Source organism: Oryzias melastigma, linkage group LG8 (genome assembly GCF_002922805.2).
Source record: "Oryzias melastigma strain HK-1 linkage group LG8, ASM292280v2, whole genome shotgun sequence".
Classification (NCBI taxonomy): Eukaryota; Metazoa; Chordata; class Actinopteri; order Beloniformes; family Adrianichthyidae; genus Oryzias; species Oryzias melastigma.
The window spans coordinates 20,730,290-20,749,296 of NC_050519.1; the positions used below are offsets into that span (position 1 = coordinate 20,730,290).

At 36.8% G+C, this 19,007-nt stretch overlaps 1 protein-coding gene across 2 annotated transcripts in view; it reads right to left on the minus strand.

Annotated features, from left to right (window-relative positions):
* mast1b (microtubule associated serine/threonine kinase 1b) overlaps nt 1–19,007 on the minus strand; it is a 53,270-nt gene that overhangs the window by 22,542 nt on the left and 11,721 nt on the right. For both annotated transcript variants that reach the window (XM_024272161.2, XM_024272162.2), the window contains exons 2-3: nt 18,371–18,399; nt 2,014–2,108 (exon numbers count right to left, since the gene is read on the minus strand). In XM_024272161.2, the coding sequence (XP_024127929.1) occupies nt 2,014–2,108; nt 18,371–18,399 (124 nt within the window). The remainder of the gene's footprint in view (nt 1–2,013; nt 2,109–18,370; nt 18,400–19,007) is intronic.

Genomic DNA, 19,007 nt, shown 5'->3' on the forward strand with positions numbered 1-19,007 from the left:
CACTATTGCCGGGTGATTTTCACTTGAGCTAGTATTTACATGATTTTTCGTGGTCTCTGGGTAAAGTCTTACTTGTCCCAGGAATGGTTGGACCAAAGACCAAGTCTCCAGTATCATTATTATTTTTTAGGATTTTTTTTTCTCAAATTCCAAAATTTTCATTAATCTTCCATTTTGCTACATTCACCACCGTTGAAAATAAAATAAAACTACTGTAATTCATTATGTGTTGTCATATTTGATCTATTTTTTTTATTACAAATACTTTTTATTGGGTATATTATATCGGGTGATGGTGTAACTTTTTATAGCAAAAGTGTTCCAGGGTTGAATAATGTAAAACTTTTCTTCTTGCATTTGTATTTTTTCTTTATACTTGCATGCATTTTAAAGTGTAACCAAACTCTAAAAAAACTTTTTGGTTTGTTGACCTCTATAAATGGGGCTTTAAAAGTGCTGTCTGCTAAACTTCTTTAATTCTTGAAAATATAGTCAAAACCGTCTGTGTGCTGCCCCCTACAGGTTGGTTATTACATTGGAATTTTGTGATTGGTCAGACCATTTAAATTCCAAGTCATTTCAGAAGTCTCACTTCATGACCTGGAGCCCCAGTAATGATAACAGTCCTGTTCCCTAAGCCCCATTCCTCTGACTGGATTTTCACATTTCAGCTGTGGGTGGAGTCAGCCTCCAACTTCCTGCTAGGTTTCCCTTTAAATGCCGCTGATGGGATATTTCAATTCAATTCAATATTTTTTTTTATAGCTCAATATCACATTTTGGGCAATATAAATAGCATAGCATGAACATGATGGGTTCGAGAACAGAGCCCTGTGGGACTCCGTAGCTAACTCAAGTACAATGAGAGGACTGTCCATTTACTTTAACAAACTGGTCATGTAAATAGGATTCAAACCATTGGAGGGCAGATCCTCTGATCCCTATATTAGCACAAACACTAGTGTCGCTGCTAATCGGGGTTGAAATTGTTGCATTTTTAAAAACCAGAGCAGTTTTCGGATCATTAGAGTTGGATTTGGATTTAAAGGTTGCTTGGAAAAAAATAGCCCTTGATCCAAAGGGAGCATCTTGACATGAAGAAAAGACTTCATCAACTACTTGGCCTGACATTGTTTGAACTATTTTAATAGGATTAAATGCAAATGATCATTTAAATTGTCATTTTATTGCAATGGCATACATATTCATTCTCATCAAAAAGAAAAAAACAACTAAATATGTTTTAACCAAAATTACTTTCAATTTTTTCACACTGTTCAGTCCCAGTTTGCTTTTTGTAGATAGCATGTTATCTCTGGTCATCCCTCTTGATACTGAACTCTTTAAAACGCCCACAGTCACTTGGCATATTGGGACGACAAAGTTGTTTCATCTCACTGAAAAAATGTGCAGTTTTCACATTTCCTGCAAGCGTTGACCCTCAGTGTCAAATTTTCTTTTTTATTTACAGCTGACATTTTAGCAATAAGTCAGAAAGCGTCAAAAAAGAGTCGAACAACAGTGTTAACACAAGTTTACAATGGCTTAAAACACAATTTAGTCAAACACAATCCTTTAATTTTTAGGAATTTCTAGGGGTTACATGTTAATGATTTTATGAAATGAGTTTAAGGGCTGGTGAAAATTTGGCCCACTGGCCATACTTTGGACATGCCTGAAGTACGGCTTTAATACTACTTGTGTCTTCGTTGGCTCAGCTCCCAGTAAAATCAGGAGGAATGAAGGAAACAGGAGTTGCTGCAGGCTGCCTGGCAACAACAACGACCGCCTGCATGGTAATCTCCATGAAACATTTAATACTTTTGGTTTTCACACAGATTAAACAGACTTTAAACACTGTATTGAATAGAAACACAGTAAAGGTGTTTTTTATTCCTTAGTTTAAAAGTTCCACTTAAGACTTTTGAGCATCAGACACAAAACATCAACTTGATCTGATCTGTGAAAAAAAGAAGTATTGAGGTCTTAGAGGAAAAACAGAACAGTTTTTACCCAGATGTCCAGGGAGGGGCAGGGGGGAGTGTGGGCGTGGCAGCGTTGGAGACGTGGTCGTCAGAATCAGACTCTTCCTGTTGCTTGTGCGGCAACTGCAGAGACAAAAGAGGGAGACGCATGAGAAAGAGGAGGACGCGTCAGTCTGGCTGTGTCAGAGAAAAGGGTCGCCTCGGTCGGCACTCGGCTCGCCGTTTGGAGAAAACTCTGATAAAGAGAATTACATTTTCCTCCTCGCTCATCCATCCCTGTCTGCCCCACGAGAAAAGAAGAGGAGACAGGACGGAACAGGATGATCATTGTGAAAAATTGGACGCCCAGTTTTCCATGACCTCAGTTAATTATGTCGAAGCGACCACACTGACTCACTTCCAATTTGCTTGTCGACTCAAGACACTCAAATTCTGTACCAGGAACTCACAGCCCATTAGGCAGGGTTTTGTCAGAATCGGAAGGCTTTTTTCAGGATTTGCTCTGTGTGACGACATGGAGCAAAGAAATACAAGGACACAGAACCGTTAGCACGATTTCATCTTCAGAGGCTCCTCCTTGCTGCCTCCAGCCTCATGAGGTCACATGACAGTTGAGCAAATCATTTTGCTGTAACTGTGAGTCACATTCCTGGTTCTGTCTTGAAGAAACATTTCCAGATCACTCTGTCTCTTTGACCTCCATTCAGACCTGATTAGCTTGGTTCTTCTTCTGACCTAAGTGTAGTTTCTGCTAAAAGTACACTTAAAGTTTACTTTTGTAAACTTAAAAATGTTCCAATAAAGTCTGAAGAAGTATTCAGTTACTTCTCACACTACACATACATGGTCTATGGCAGGGATGGGCAGCTTCAAACCTCGAGGGCTGCAGATTTCTAGGCCCTACTCAAGACTGATTACCTGGTTCAGGTGTGTCCAGGCAATTAGAACATGCCAGACCAGGGCATGTTGGAAAACGTGCAGGAATGCAGCCCTCGAGGTCTGGAGTTTCCCATGCCTGGTCTATGGTGTCCTTGATAATAAGAAACAACTGCTATGATGTCTTCCATTCAGGCTTCAGACTGAACCACAGCACTGAAACGGCTCCAACCAAAGTGACTAATGACATACGTTTGAATACAGACAGTGGAAATATGTCAACCACACTATACTACTTAGATAAACTGGGTGGGTCTCACTGGGCCAGTACTAAACTGGTTCAAAACGTACTTAGAAAACAGGAAATATTTTGTGTCAATTGGTAACTTCACTTCTGAGTCAATAGAAATTACATGTGGAGTGCCCCAAGGCTCAATCCTGGGACCACTTCTATTTAACATCTACATGCTCCCACTGGCTCAGGTTATAAAGAACTACAACATTAGTTACCACAGCTATGCAGATGACACACAGATATATATTAGACTGACACCAGGAGACCGAGGCCCTGTACAGGCTCTTGGTAAATGCATTGAGGACATTAATGACTGGATGTGTCACAACTTACTTCAATTAAACAAAAACAAAACTGAGGTTATTGTCTTTGGGGCTAAAGAAAAAAGGTTAGACGTCACTACAGAGCTTCAATCTATTCAACTAAAAACTACCAACCAGGCCAGAAACTTGGGTGTAGTGATAGACACAGACCTAAATTTTGATAAACACATTAAGGCAGTCACTAAATCAGCCTATTATCATCTCAAAAATATCTCAAGGATTAAAGATCTGATGTCTAAGCAGGACCTGGAGAAACTAGTGCATGCTTTCATCTTTAGTCGACTTGATTACTGTAACAGTGTTTTTACAGGACTACCAAAAAAATCCGGTCTTTTATCAGTTCCTAGAGTCAAAACTAAACTGCATTCAGCTTCTATGCTCCACAGATCTGGAGCTGACTTCCAGAAAACCTTAGATCAGCTGAAACACTCAGTGTATTTAAATGCAGGTTAAAGACTCACCTGTTCTCAACTGCATTTGACTCGTATGGATTCAGAAGTTTACATCTGCACTGTTTATCTATGCTTGTTTCAAATTAAATTATTTTTACTTTTTTTAAATTTTATTTTAATGATTACACCTTTCACAGACTGGTGACCTGTCCAGGGTGAACCCCGCCTTCGCCCATTAGTAGCCGGGTTAGGCTCCGGCACCCCCGCGACCCCGAAAGGGACAAAGTGGTCAAGAAAATGAATGAATGAATGAATGAATGAATGATTACACCTTCACTATTTCTTTTGATTGTTTCTATTAATATTCAATGGAAAACACTTTGAATTGTCTGTGTACATTTGTACTGTAAATGTGCTACACAAATAAACTTACTTTGCCTTTCCCTGATACACTTATACTCAAGTATACTTAACAAAAAAAAACTAAAAAGGGTGGAGCTCTCTTGAAGAACCATGAAGGTTTTTTTTTAATTACCGGTCAACAGCAAGCAAGTTTGTCAGTCCTTAAACATAAAAAAATGATGAACTGATATTGAAAAATATTCAAAAAGAACAATTTGTTTATAAAAAGTTAGTTTTTTTTTTTCAAACAGGACAGTCACATAAAAATTGGTTAAAAAATAGAAATTAATAATTGTGTAAATACTTAGTCAGGATTTGGTCTATTTTGGAGTTTAGCTAATATTTCAGCTTTAAGCTAGCTAATTTGCCTAATTAAGACTTTTTAAAGTTTTTTTATGGCTATTTTTGAGTTTAGGTAATATGTTAGCTTCAAGCAAGCTATTTTGGCTCATTTAGAGGTTTTTTCAGTTTATTAAGCTATTTTGGAGTTTAGCAAATATTTTAGCTTTATGCTAGCTATTTTGGTTAATTTTGGCTTTTTTCAGGGTTTTTTTGTGGCTATTTTGAAGTTTAGGTAATATGTTAGCTTTAGGCTAGCTGTTTTGGCTAAATTAGAGTTTTTTCCAGTTTATTAGACTATTTTGGAGTTTAGCTAATTTTTAGCTTTAAGCTTGCTATTTTGGCTATTTTTTTCAGTTTATCAGGTTATTTTGGAGTAAACTAAGATTTCTGCAACATGCAAGCTGTTTTGATAAATTATACATTTTACCAGTTTTAAAGGCTAATTTAGCATTTAGCTAATATTTTAGCTCACTATCAGCCTCAGCGATTTTTGCTATTAGCTTCAGGGGTTTCAGCTATTAGCTTCAGCAATTTTAGCACGGACATGTGCTAGTTTTCAGAAGAAAAAGAAAAAGGAAAAAAAAGAAGATGCCCCTCCCTGCCAGTCCAGTGTGAACACTATATGGTGAAAGCACGTTCAAGAATGTGCGTTCTTGGTGTGAATGTAGCATAGACCCGACTTCCATTCGATTATGTTGTTCTGTAAGCGGAAAACTTACAGTAAATCCAAGAACATAAACACTGGAGCTCCGGTGTTTAAAGGGTTAAACATATAAATTAAATTATAAACGTTGTACTGAACAGACTAATTTTGGAGAATTTTAATTATATATATTTGCACAGATTAATTTAATTATGTGTCTTAACTCTATGTCAAAATGAGCTCTATTTAGTTTATTAAAAACATATTAAAAGACGTTCAAAGACATTTGAAAAATTCTCGTCCTGAACTGCAGAAAGAAGGCAGCATCTGCTCAAGAGTCAAGACACATCTTCACTCCTGTTGCACCGTAGAAAAACGAAATGCTTATCTCACGGCAGAGAGTGGACTGGCGTCTGTGTGCTGACGTGCAGCCAATCACACTGTATTTTTTAACGTCTGCACAAACACTTTATGCGCATAAATGTATTTGTGAGCTCTTCTTGTCGGTATTTTTACCAGTGTGCACCTGCATGTCCTGTCTTCATGCTGTGTGAGTTACTTCTTAAGAGCCAACCTGAAAAAACAGAGCAAGACTAATCCAGACGCTCTGCAGGACTATTCTTGTTTAATGGATTGTTGGTGCTGCAGGGAATCAATAGAAGCCTGCTGTAAACACACAAACTCCAGCAAAGCTCGGCCTTGAGATTCTTCTGCACAGCCTGAGAATAAAACACTCAGCTTTATGTGTAGCCACTCTGCAGTGCTGCTGATGCAGAATCCAAATGTCTGAGTGGAGCCCAGGGCTGGTTTCTGATTGGTCAGAGCAGATTGAGAGATGGATGGGAGGAGAGGGGGGGAGGCTTCACCTCAAAGTTCAGGTAATTTGGTCGAAACAGTTGAAAAGAGGAACTTAGGTGGACATAAAGAGGAGAGTGACAACGAAGAAGGAAGTCAATTAAAAATAATGAGAAGCAGATGCAGCAAAAGGTTAAAGTGCTCATCCCCCACATGTGAGGCAAACATGGCCCAGTTTTTCTCCACAAACGCTGCACGGCAGGACGCACAAACAGAGCTCACGAGGGACTGTCGTTCTCGGTGCGCATGACCGGGATGACACAGACTGGACTGGCTGAGTCCAAACAAAGCGGGACAAACAGGAGCCTTCATCAGCAGTGAGCTCATAACAGCTGCAGCAAAACATTCTGAACTGCACAGGACGCAGAAAACAGGACAAGAGAGAGCAAAGTGGGGAAGATCTTGACAAACTGAGATAAAACAATTCTTGATTTCTTCCAGAAACAAGAACAAAAGAGATTGTGAGCAAAAGCCTGAGGGGAACGTGGTGGAGACTAGGGAGTCGCGGTCACATGACAGCTTGTTGCTATGCAGCACGCAGCAGAGAGACCTCTGATAATGCCAACCAGGGACTGCAAAGGAAGATGGGGAAGATATACAGATCATTACAGAAGTCAGTCCAGTTCCTTGTCTCAGCGTGGAGAGCGGCAGGGAGGACGAGCATTAGATCATCTAATGGTGACGTTATGTGAAACGGCAACTCAACTGTAGCCAGAGGAGGAAGAGCACATTTTTATTAGGAGAGAAGACTTCAGAGCCTTCAAAATGACCAAGAAGATTGTGGGGAAAAAATAAACAAATTCCTTAAAAAATAACAAATACATAAAGGTCTGGAGTAACAGAGAAGAATGTTGGAACAGTACATGACATGGATGAGAGCTGGAAGACTGGTAGGATGTGGTGTAGGTGAAGCAGATGAGTTGAAGGTGGAGGTGGGGTTGTAACATCTTTGTATTTGCTGTGGTGATAGACAGACAGATGAGGTTAGTCAGGAATCCCTGTTGATCATGATGTTTGCAGACGACATTGTGATCTATAGTGAGAGCAGGTGGAGGAAGATTTCATGTCTGACATGTGACAAGAGTGTCATCAAGAATGAAAAGGAAGGTGTAGAAGACTGTGGTGACAGCAGCCATGCTGCTAGTTCAGAGGAGGGGTGTGCAAACATTTTGACTTGCGAGCCACAAAGGGTTCTAAAATTGATTTGGTAATCAACCTCACAAAATAAAAAAAATATATATGATTTGGACAAAAACATGCTTTAATTTTGATTTACTAATTTATATCTATTTTAAAACAGAGCGTTTTGGAGTTTTTACTTCTAAACTTTTGTTCTCTTTTTGAAACCAATTGGTCCGATGGGTTGTGATGTTCCTAAGGGAAAATACAAACTGAAATTCTTCGTTCCTGTGTTATTGGAATGATCAGGAAAATCCCTATCCGACTTGGAAAATACACATGAACATCAGAATAACAACAAAATCTTCCAAAACCACATGACTGCAGAATATATTTCTGCACCTAAACCAGAGGCCTGCAATCTTTAACATTAAAGAGCAATTGGGTCCAGTTTTCTTTCAGACCAGAACCCAACGAGAACCACATAGTCCCACTTTATTGTTTAAAAATCCACAACATTTATGCTTTTTGGCAATTACATTTATAAATGTAACTTAAATATTGCAATAATTAGATTACAACAGTGTCTATATGTTTATATATATATAACAGTTGTAACTTATTTTAATTTTGACAGCAGCACAGACTAGTTCCTTTCAAAATAAAACCCACCCTGTGTGAAAATAGGTCCTCCTGCTACAGCAGATTGACTTACATTAAAAAAAGGATGTTTTTTATCATTAGGATTTTGGTATCCCTTTTAATCTCTGATATAAACAAATTTTTTGCAGAATCTATTTATTTAAAAAAACCATTTAGGATAAACTAAGCATTTTGTTGTCATTCTCTAAGATGTGAGGCACAAAACACACAATTCAATTGGTGTTAATGCTTTTCAAAGAAATAGTAGTACTGATTTCAGCAATGTATCTCAAAAGTGTGTATTATTTGTTTTGTATTATTTGTTGCAAAAAAATAAGACACAAGTTCTGTATTATGATTATGTTTAAGCTAAAAAAATAAATGGGGATATATTTTCCTAAAAAAATATGTGTTCTTCTATATAATGTGAGTTTTTAGAGATGATTTTACCAAGTATCGTAGATAGCATCAATATCTTGAACCATGTACCGCATCGTATCTTGATTTATTTTGGAATAATACGCTGTCTTTTTATTATTCATAATTATGTTAAAAAGATAAGGTTTTAACGTTTTAAAAATTGGCATTCTGAAAGCTTTTTGGACAATTTTGGCATTTCCTAGGATTTTTTAGGCTATTTTGACATTTAGCTAATATTTTATCTGGCTATCAGCTTCAGCGTTTTCAGCAATCAATTTCAGCATCTTCAGCTATCAGCACTAGAATCTTCAGCAGCCAAATTCAGCTTACAACATTCACTCTAGCATTATCACAGGTAATGCTATATATCTAGTTCATAATTATGTTAAAAAGTTACAGTTTTAAAGTTTTAAAAATGTAGTTTTCGAGTGTTCAATAAATGTTGATCCTGTTCAGCCCGTGACTTCTGGTGTTTTGGATTTTTGCCTCTTGTGCGATTGAGTTTGACACCCCTGATCTAAAGTGAACACCCAAAAGACAAAGAAGAAGATGTTGGAAATAAACTTCAAAAGAATCCTCCTTTCCGCTCTGTCTATGAGCCTTTAGCATTAAATACATTCCTTTAAACAGCCTCTGTTTCTTCTTGACATCCCCCTCACAGATTTTCCTTTTTCTTCAGGTAAATCTAAGGCTGCGTGGAAACCTGCATCCTCTGCAGCCTTTCATTACAAGAGGAGGATGACGGGGGGAGAAAGAGGATCAAAGAGGGTCCATTACAGTTACATGAGATGAAAAGCATTGCTCCTTACAGGGTGCAGCAGATAATGGAAGATGCTTTTGTGTAAACCCTTCTCCTCAGGGCAAGCTGCAGCACTTAGCAGGACGCACGCTTCAGTGTGATCCAGAGGCCTTTGCTTCCATCGGACTTCCCTTCCATCGCATTTCATTGATTAGGCGATGGTTTATTTAGATCCAGGAGAGGAGTGTTTACGAGGAGAATGTGTGTCAAACAGCAGAGTGCACCTGAGCCACAGCGCCTGAGGGGCAAACATGTTTTATCTTGTCCTCTATGCATTGTCTAATGACATGCTTTCCTTTAAAGCACTTCTTAAACCCATTTTACAAGAAAGGTAGTATGGCATTCTACTCTGCTGCTGCTTTTGATTTTGTTTCACTGATTTTGTATTTGAACTGCTTTATTTATATTTGGATTTTATTGCACGGCTCATTGATCAGCTGTGTGTGTGCTAAGGTTCTTTTATAAATAAAGTTTTTACATTTTTTACAAACAAATTTGAGACTTTCTAAAGTTTTACATAAAATTTTGTTCCAAATTAAACCAGAAAGCAGACGTACAACTTAAAGAATATTTGAGGTACATGTCGAAGTTGGTGATAAAAACATATTACAGTTTGTATTATGGATGGCACTTTAAATGCCTCAGATGTTGATGGTTCTGATTGATTGATTAATTGGTTAATTAAAATAAATCATCTGTAACACTGTTGTTGGTAATAATCTAATTTAAAAGATTGAACCTGTTTTAAAACTATTTTTTTCATCGAAACATCTAAATATTTCCCCCAAATTCTTTTTAAGAATGATTGTAATTCAAGTCTTTTCACCAGTGGCTCTAAAATTGAATAAACGAGGCTTGTAGGCCTCCAGATGGTATAAAGTCGGCTATGTGTCGTTTAAGTGGAGCACCAAGATTGAGCACTTTTCCTCTATTTTACTTGGATTACACTGCTGCTCATAGTTTCTAAACTCAGTTTTTTGCTTTTAGGTCTCTGTGCTTCACTGAATACACACACCAAACATGAATTTATAGCAGAGGCTATCTGAAGGAAAATTCCTTCTATCTAAAACAAACAAAAAAATATATATATATTTTAATTCTTGCTAGAATTGTGCATAGTTTTCTGTGTCAGTCACATCAGGTTCAGGTAGTCAATCGCCCACAGCTTTCTTGATGAATGTTAATGAACAACTAAATAATCTGATCTAGAGCAATCATCACAGGACAGGAATCACATTTTAATAGAGAGAAATCAGGCTGGGAACCGTGAACTGTGTGCTAAAGTAGGTGATAGCGACTCCAGAGTAGCATGCTAGTTTGGTTCTTTGATGTATGTTTTCATTCATGTCTGATATTTTAAAATATGGCGGATGTTATTCACACATATTTATGTACAACCAGCAAATAAATTTAAGGAAATTCATGCTGGCAACATGTAATATGCACAGCCAAGATGCATGTTGCTGTGCCAGCAAAGTAGCACAGCAATCTTAGAAAATGGTAAAATTGTCCAGAAAGCTAGCAGAATGCCCATTTTTACAACTTTAAAATTGTAACTTTTTAACATTATAGGCTCTTTTGGAGTTATTAAGATTTATCTTAATAGATAATAAATATTTAAATACACCACAAGATCAATGATTTTCTAAGCTTTAATTCGAGTTATATTTTGTGAAAATCGGTTAAGAAATGAGGGAGCTTGCCCAATTTTTGTGGTTGATGTCTGCCTGTTCTCCACTGAAACAGCAGCGTTCTGCTGCTATGACTCAATGCATAGCAATGGCGCCTGTGCGATGAGACATCTCTGTCTACAGCAGCAAATAGGGAAGGTCCAATCCAGTAATATATATCAATATTGGCTGGAGCTTCATGCTCCTGCTAGGGCCTCCCATGCTGGACAGATTGAAGGTTAGAAGCCAGACTAAGAGCTATCCATTGGCCCTCCAGATTGGGGGTTTGGCACACAGCTAACCACTCGGTCCTAGGAAACTAACTTGGCAACGGAAACAGCAAAAAATTGCTGTCCTAAGCATCTAAAAGTGTAAAGGGCAGTAAGAAAAAGAGGCTAAACTGGAATAATTTATTTGATAATCCTAATTGTTTTATTTTCCCTGTGTCTTCCCATAGATGATGCACTACAAATACGGTAAATTGACCTTTGTAATTTTTTTTTTTTTTAATCATTCCAACACCCCATAAACGCAGCCTTTCTCTAAGTTTGTGTTTATCACTGAGGGACATCAACCCATTGAAGCAACTGGCAATAAAATGAGAAAAACACAACTTCAACTTGTACTGTTTTAATTATTAGTTTTCAATCCAACTTAAATTAAATAATCTTTTCGTCCAGATTCCATGTTATTTCTTTTCTTGTTTGAAGTGGATGACCAAAACACACATCTGCCCCTGGTCCAGCCCTTCTGTCACATTTTAGAACCTTTTGTGGCCCACAAGTTATGAGGTTTCCCAGCCCGGGTTTAGAGTAAACCTTAATGAATGCCAGATGATCAAAAACAGTAGAACAAGTCTAAAAAGAGAGAAAAATGCACATTTTAGTGGATATTTACCAGAAGTTCCGCACATATTAAGGTTAAAGTCAGAATCTGACATGCAAAAAGCTTAGAGGATGGTCAGTCCACCTTAAAACGAAAGCTGGAACATTTGTAGGTGTAGTTTCCAGAATTGGAAAAATCTTAACTTCACAGACTGCTTCATTAATTGATCTCTGCAGCTCAAATTTCCTGAACAGTTCTCTTGTTTAAACCCCTCAATCTACAGGAAATAATACATACCGGTAAGTTAAATAAATAAAAGCAATTATTGGGTAAGTAGAATTTGCAATTTAAAACAGTTCTTCCCTTTGAATATATATATATATATATATATATATATATATAAGATGTTTAGCAACTAAATATGTTTAGTCAATAATTAATTCTTTGTAAAATGTCCAGAAATGTTCCAACAAAAAATCCTTAGAGTAAATGAAAATTAGTTATGTTCATTGAAATCTGCATTTAAAATCCAAACTAAGCATTTTAATAACCATCCATCTGGATGAGAAAACAAGCGAAAAATTAAAAACTGTAATTACTTTATGAACAAAAAGAAAAAACAATCCACAAAAAATCTGCATTGTGTGCAAACACACATAAAAGCCTCCAAAAGTTCCTAAAACAAAAACATCTCAACCTGATTGTGAACCAAAACTTTCCCCCAGAGACACGAAACTTTTCTCGATTTATAAATGAAACTGCTGCCCACGAGGATGTCCACTGACATTCAAAAGTAAAACTGAAGGCAAAAAAAAAGATCACATAAGAAAGAGAAGGAAGTGAATGACACAAAAGACTGAGTGCAGGAGATGGAAGAGCTGCTCACGTAACCTCAATGAACCGATCACTAATGGAGGAGCAGACACAGATATCACCCCAGGGCCCTGTGCTCCCTGTATCCTCGTTTCACCTCCTGCACTGCATCCTTCCTCCCCGCCTCCCATCATTTCATGTGGTCCTCCTTCGGAGGCAGAATTTCTCCTTGTTCTGCTGCAACTAATAAACGTTTAAGATCCTGAGAAAGAGATCTGAAGTGTAATAACCAGATAACATATTTTATTTTGTGTAATTTTCCATTTAAATCACTAAGTTTAAACCCCACTGTCTGTCTGTCTGTGAGTCTAAGGTATAACACTATCATAAGAGTCTCTCTATTAGAATATAATTTAAATATTTATCCAAAAATCACTAATCATTCTCTCCTGTTACAAAATTGGCTAAAATGTTTTATGGTTTAAATTATTTAAATGTATCAGCGACATACAGGATAGTAGGGCTGACACAATTAATTGACTATTAAAATAATTGCAGACTAATTTAATAGTCGATTAGTCGTTACTTTATATTATAAGTAGTCAGAAAGTTGTAAAGTTCAGCACCAAAAAATGTACTTTTTTATATTTGAGTGAAAAATAGTTCATTTGTTTCAGATGCTAAGCCTTAAATATATTCATGGGCTATATTTTCATCTTTTATAGTATTTTTTTTTTAAATTAGAGCTTACCTAATATTGTAGCAAAATGCTAATGTTGTTTGCCTAATTTGTTATCTACTGGGTTTTTTAAGGCTAATTTGGAGTTTAGCTTCTATTTTAGCAACAACATTTTAAACAAATTTAGTTTACTGAGGAATTTTAGGATAATTTTGAGTTTCGTTTTTGTTTTAGCAACATGCTAACGTTTTAAGCTAATTTGTTTTCAACTCAGGTTTTTTAAGACTAATCTAGAGTTTAGCTTCTATTTTAGCAACATGCTAACATTTTTGACAAATGTAGTTTAATGAGGAATTTTAGGCTATTTTCAAGTTCAGCTAGTATTTAAGCAACGAGCTAGCTTTTATGGCTTTTACTGCACTTTTATGGCATCTACTGAGGTTTTTTGGACTAATTTGAAATTAGGCTCATATTTAAGCAACACACTACTGTAAATATTTTTGCAAAATTGACATGTATTTGGGATTTTGTAAGCAATTTTACTACAAATTTTTAAGAAATTTAGGTCAACTTCAGTGCTCTTTCATAGTTCTTTAACGAAATGTCCAATCTTTAAGCAAAATGAAACATTTTGCAAATAGCTTTTGCATTTTCAACAAATCCCTTCAGAAATTAAAGACATTTTTTTTATTTTATTATCTAAGCAATTTAAATTCTGAATTATGAAGAATTGAGATGAAGAAGAAACATAGGGTTTAACTGACATTTTTCCAAAGTCAGAACATGAAACAAAGATTCTTTTTTTTACAAAATATAGCTTTGCACACATTTATAAGGCCTCAAAAATAAATAGATCTTTTAAAACCTACAAGTTACTTCAACAGAAATCTAATCATATACTGTGGATTTAAAGGTATCCGTTCAAGTGCTGGATCTTTTCCTAGATCTAGATCTAGATCTTAGTGACTGTGGTTGAAGATTGTCAGTTTTAGCTGCACAGCACAAAGCTATTAGATTACATATGGGTCTAGTTGCATTTCTTTGTAATGTAAACTGCTGATGCTCACAAACAAAAGTGCAGGTCACACTACAAATACCATCCAACCACAGCCTACAACAACACAAACGTGTCATAAAGTCTGTCTGCAGCTTCTCCATACCTTCTAGTTCGGCGGAACATGATGAGCAGTCGTGGTTCTGATCGGCAGCATGGAGCTAAGAGGATTTAATGGCAAAAAAACGCTAAAGGTCCCACAAAATTTTCTTCTGCTCATCTGAGCGAGTGAAGCAGCGGGAGGAGTTGAAACAGAAGAGGAAAGTGTGCCACAAGCCCAGGGATGGAGGAAGGGTGGGTCCGTCTTTTAGAGAGGAAAACAAAAGGTCTCAGGGGACTGTGGCTCATCCTTAAAGGCTGAGGAGTATTATTGTGAACTGCATCTGTGTTTTGCATTTTCCCCGCTAAAAAGCTTCTCCTGCGGGCTATTTGCACCATGAATGAGGAACGGCAGCGAGTCAAAAGGGAGGTTAACTTCTGCCAGCAAAGAGAAGAGAAAGGCTGAAGGACGAGCTCGGGAGGACTGTTGCGTAACTACGGGGAAAAGGTCTTGAATGGATACAAAGAGTAGAAAAGCTGAGCTAATTATGATGTGCAGCACTCGTGCTCACAAACTCTGCATGAGTGTTTACCCATGAATGGATGCAGCAGGCAGATTGAATGTGATGCCAATTCCACTGAGCTCATCCATAATGGATGGATGGTGGGACGATAACATCCCGGGGAGACGGGATGTCAAGGAGGCCGGGCACGAGTGAACCCAGGTGTGCTGGTACCGTTTACAGGCTCACATGTGTGACTTTTTCTGCTGTTAAATGTAGAGTAATCACACAGACATTCACACCTGTAGAGTAACATTTAAAGACATTCTAATGAGACGCTTCTGAAAGGCCCAGATTTACCAGACATCAACCTCAGAACCATAAGTATCCACATAAAAGAACATTTTAGCAGCTTTATCAAATCTATTTTTTATCCCTTGATGCCTGAATTTATTTCCAACAGCAAAAATGTGTTTTTTGGTTTCAAGTACCGTATTTTTGCACTATTTGGCTCACCAGGTTAAAAGGCACACCATCAATGAATAGTTTATTTTAAAACTTTTGTCATGTATTAGTAGAGTTGAAAACCATACTTGAGTAGAAGTACCTTACTGTAAAAATTATTCAATTGCCAGTTAGAAGTCGCCAAATCCAAATTTACTTAAGTATAAGTATTTAAGTATCCGATTTTTTCAACTTAATTATTTAATCGTACTGAATGTAGTCTCAAAGAACCCTAAGAAATGTAAAGAACAATATACTGTTTATTTATGAGCTTTTATTTCCTAATATTATGGATGAATGAGTAGAAATGAAATTTAAAACCTAAATGTTTCAAAATGACAGAAAAAAAATGATAAAAAACAGAACAAAAAGTCATTCTCAGTCACACTGAAAAGTATAAAAATGGCACAAAAAATTTTTCCAAAGCTGATTCTCAAAGTTCTTGGCTCTTATTTTAGCTCTTCTTGGTAGGAAAATGAGACCAGCTCTTCTAAAAAAAAAAAGACACTCACGAGCAGCAGATGGAGGAGGAGGAGTGTTGAGCCTTAATGACAACTTCAGCAGAGGTGGGAAGGTTTTCAGGATGATTTTAGCATGGGGGTCAATTGTTCACTCTAAGCACCAGCCTCTCTGGTTAAAGATGCGGGCCCTTTACGCACAATCACAATGTAACGAGTAACGGCAATTGTCTGTTCAAATGTAGTGGAGTAAAGAGTACATATATTCAGTCAAACATGTGGTTGAGTCAAGAGTATTATGTGTTAGGATATTTAGTACAAGTATAAAGTAGCCAAAAAGTACTTTAGTAACGTAACAAAGTGTATTTACTAAAGTACTTTACACCCCTATAAGGCGCACCAAAGTATAAGGAACAATAAGTATCTGTCCGTCAGTCAGTCAGACTTTATTTATTTTTACAGTAACTCCAGAACTTATTTGCAGCATGCTAAACGTTAGCCACATTAGAAGCTTTAGACTCATTAGGGGCGTTAGCAGATTCACAATAACTGTAGCCTAACTCCTTGATCTTTTTTGTAAAAAGCCGACCAATATAGCTAAAACAAACATTACTGTGACTACACTAACTCCCAACCTTGTAACACATAAAAAAAAAACTTCCAAAACCGCTACATGTTAGCCTTAGCTGTGTTAGCGTATTCACAATATCTGTGACTTAATTCCCTAATCTTGTTTGTCAAAAAACAGACAGTACCACTAAAACAAACATTACTATGCTAACTCCCAACCTTGGAACATGTTAAAAAAAAAGAAAAAAAAACAGTCCAGTATCGCTACACGTTAGCCATGTTAGCATATTCACTATAACACCAAACCTCATGTTTCAGTGGAGTGCCATGTTTTTTTTTGTCAACAGTAAACATAACTAGAATTAATTCACATTATAGATGTTTCTGGTTGCAAGACATAATGTCATTTTTTTTTTAAAAAACAAAGGATTTTAAGCTGTTTAACATCAGAGACCCGCTTTTCTCCTTCAGAATCTACTGGAATAACGTTGATCGTGTTCACAGTTAAATGTTTACAATACGTTTAAAGAGTTTGTGTTTAAGCATCATTGACGACACCTCAGGTGTTAAAGAGTTAATTGCACTATATAGTTTGAAGATGGTAGTTGGTAAATGACATTTGGATCAAAGGTGGTTTGATGTGTATTTGTATCAACAGGAATCAAGGGGTAAATTGTGCCGCAATTTTATTATTATAATTAAGGCAGAAATCCAGATAAACTACAGAAAACTCCTTTTGTAAACATTATGAATTACATTTTAGCTAATGTATCAAAATAAAACTGATTTACAAAGATATTTAATAAAGTAAAAATAAAGTATTGTTATTTTTTGCCTGGACTGCAATTGTTTTGCCGCTAAATATCATGAATAAATATGTGAAAAAGATGAATCCACTAGTCATTATTCACTGAAAGTTTAGTGTACATCAAACTACAAACAGCAATTATAAAAGATTTTCCAAATGTCTCTAAGAAGAATCTCAAAAAAATATTTATATAGCTATTTTCACAAGAAAAAAAAGTGCTTTACATGGCATGATTAAAAGATAATACATATAAAAACAAAATAAAAGGTAAACCTTATTCTAATAAGGTTCTGTTTTCTTGCAATGGATATAGGGTCAAATTTAAACTATTTGAACTGATTTCAAAAGTTTCAGTCTAAGAAGTGTCTTAAAGCATTTTTCGGAAGTTGCTAAGTTAATAATTTAGGTATTTTTGCTTTAGCTTTGTGTCTCCAACTAGTCACCATCAGTCACAACCAGAATGCATAAGAATCTGAGTGACAGTCACATATTTGTTTAAATATTAAGATGTGCCTGTCTTCGTTTAGTCAATGAAACATATGATTTTGTATCATTGTAGCAAAATTGCTTTGTTTTTTTGTGGCTGAATAACAATACTTTACTGATAACTGAAAGTTGTCATTTTAGCAAGACATATTTGTATTATTTAACTAATTTATAACCTTTCTAAATAAATGTTATTCACATAAATTGTTATTTTCTGAGACAAAGAAACATGGGTGTCATGGAGCCAACGATGTAATATTTCTATGCAGAGTTATAGAGGTCGCATCTAGAGTTCTTGAGTAAATTGATTTAATATCAGTGAGCCATTGGCACAATGCTGCTTTTGTAATTAGAAACAGACTCAAAGCTGGAGATAAAGCTGGAAGGGATAAAGGGGGAAGGGATATGAAGCCGAGCGGAGGCAAAGTGATGAGAATTGGAATTGAGAGTGGAATAATAATGGATAATAAATATTCAACAAAGACAAAAGAGGGTGTGGATGAAGACTCAGAAACTGGAATAAGACAGACAGACAGACGGATTTTCAGCACCACGGAGAGCTTCCTTCTGGCTCGCCACTATCTGACACACTCCAGCTGCACGCCACGGGGCTTCCTCCTCCTCTTCTCCCCTTTTCCACCTCCTCCTTATTCACACATGGAGAACAAACTTCTCTCTACAAGCTACGCTGCTTTAAAACAAAAAGTGTGCTGAGCCAAAGAAAGCTGCAAGGTTGCTGTAACCTCAGAGGATAGACCTCGCTGATGAGGAAGCCACTTCTTCATCATCACGGCGAGGGGAACCATCCCTTGAGACAGAAGGAAAATGTTGGAGAGAGGATGAGGAGAGGAACAAAAGTAACACTCACCTGCTGTTTTTGCGAGGCAAAGGCAAATCCTGGAAACAGAAAAAAAAAACACTCACATGAGTAAACAGAGATAAAAATGTATAAATGTTCTGTAACAGTTTCATCAATCATTGCAAGAATGCAGGAAGTCAACAAATCTTGTCAGTTATTTATTAAATAATGGCGCATTGTTACACATAATTTGTTATACAAGTAGACTACAATAAATTCCAGTTAAAAACTTTAAATTTTGAAAAAATGTATTTATAGTGAGCAAAATGCTATAAAACTCTTTTCCCCTTGTAATTAGCATCACAATTTAGCAGCCATGGTGCAGTGACACGACGGTTGACCTCTGATCGGAAGATTATGAGTTCGATTCCGGCCTTGCCTGTCTGTGTGTCCAAGTGTCCTTGAGCAAGACACTGAACCTCTGCCTCTGGTGGAAGGTTGACGACAGTGTTCAGCCGCAGAACCCCCACCAGTGTGTGAATGGTACTGTGACTGTAAAACGCTTTGGGCCTTTGAGAAAGGTAGAAGAGCGCTATATAAAAATAATAATAATGGATTATTTATCTGCGCTTTTCAGGACACTCAAAGCGCTTACATTGTGTATCCATTATTCATTCACACCTCATTCATACTTGGTGATGGTAAG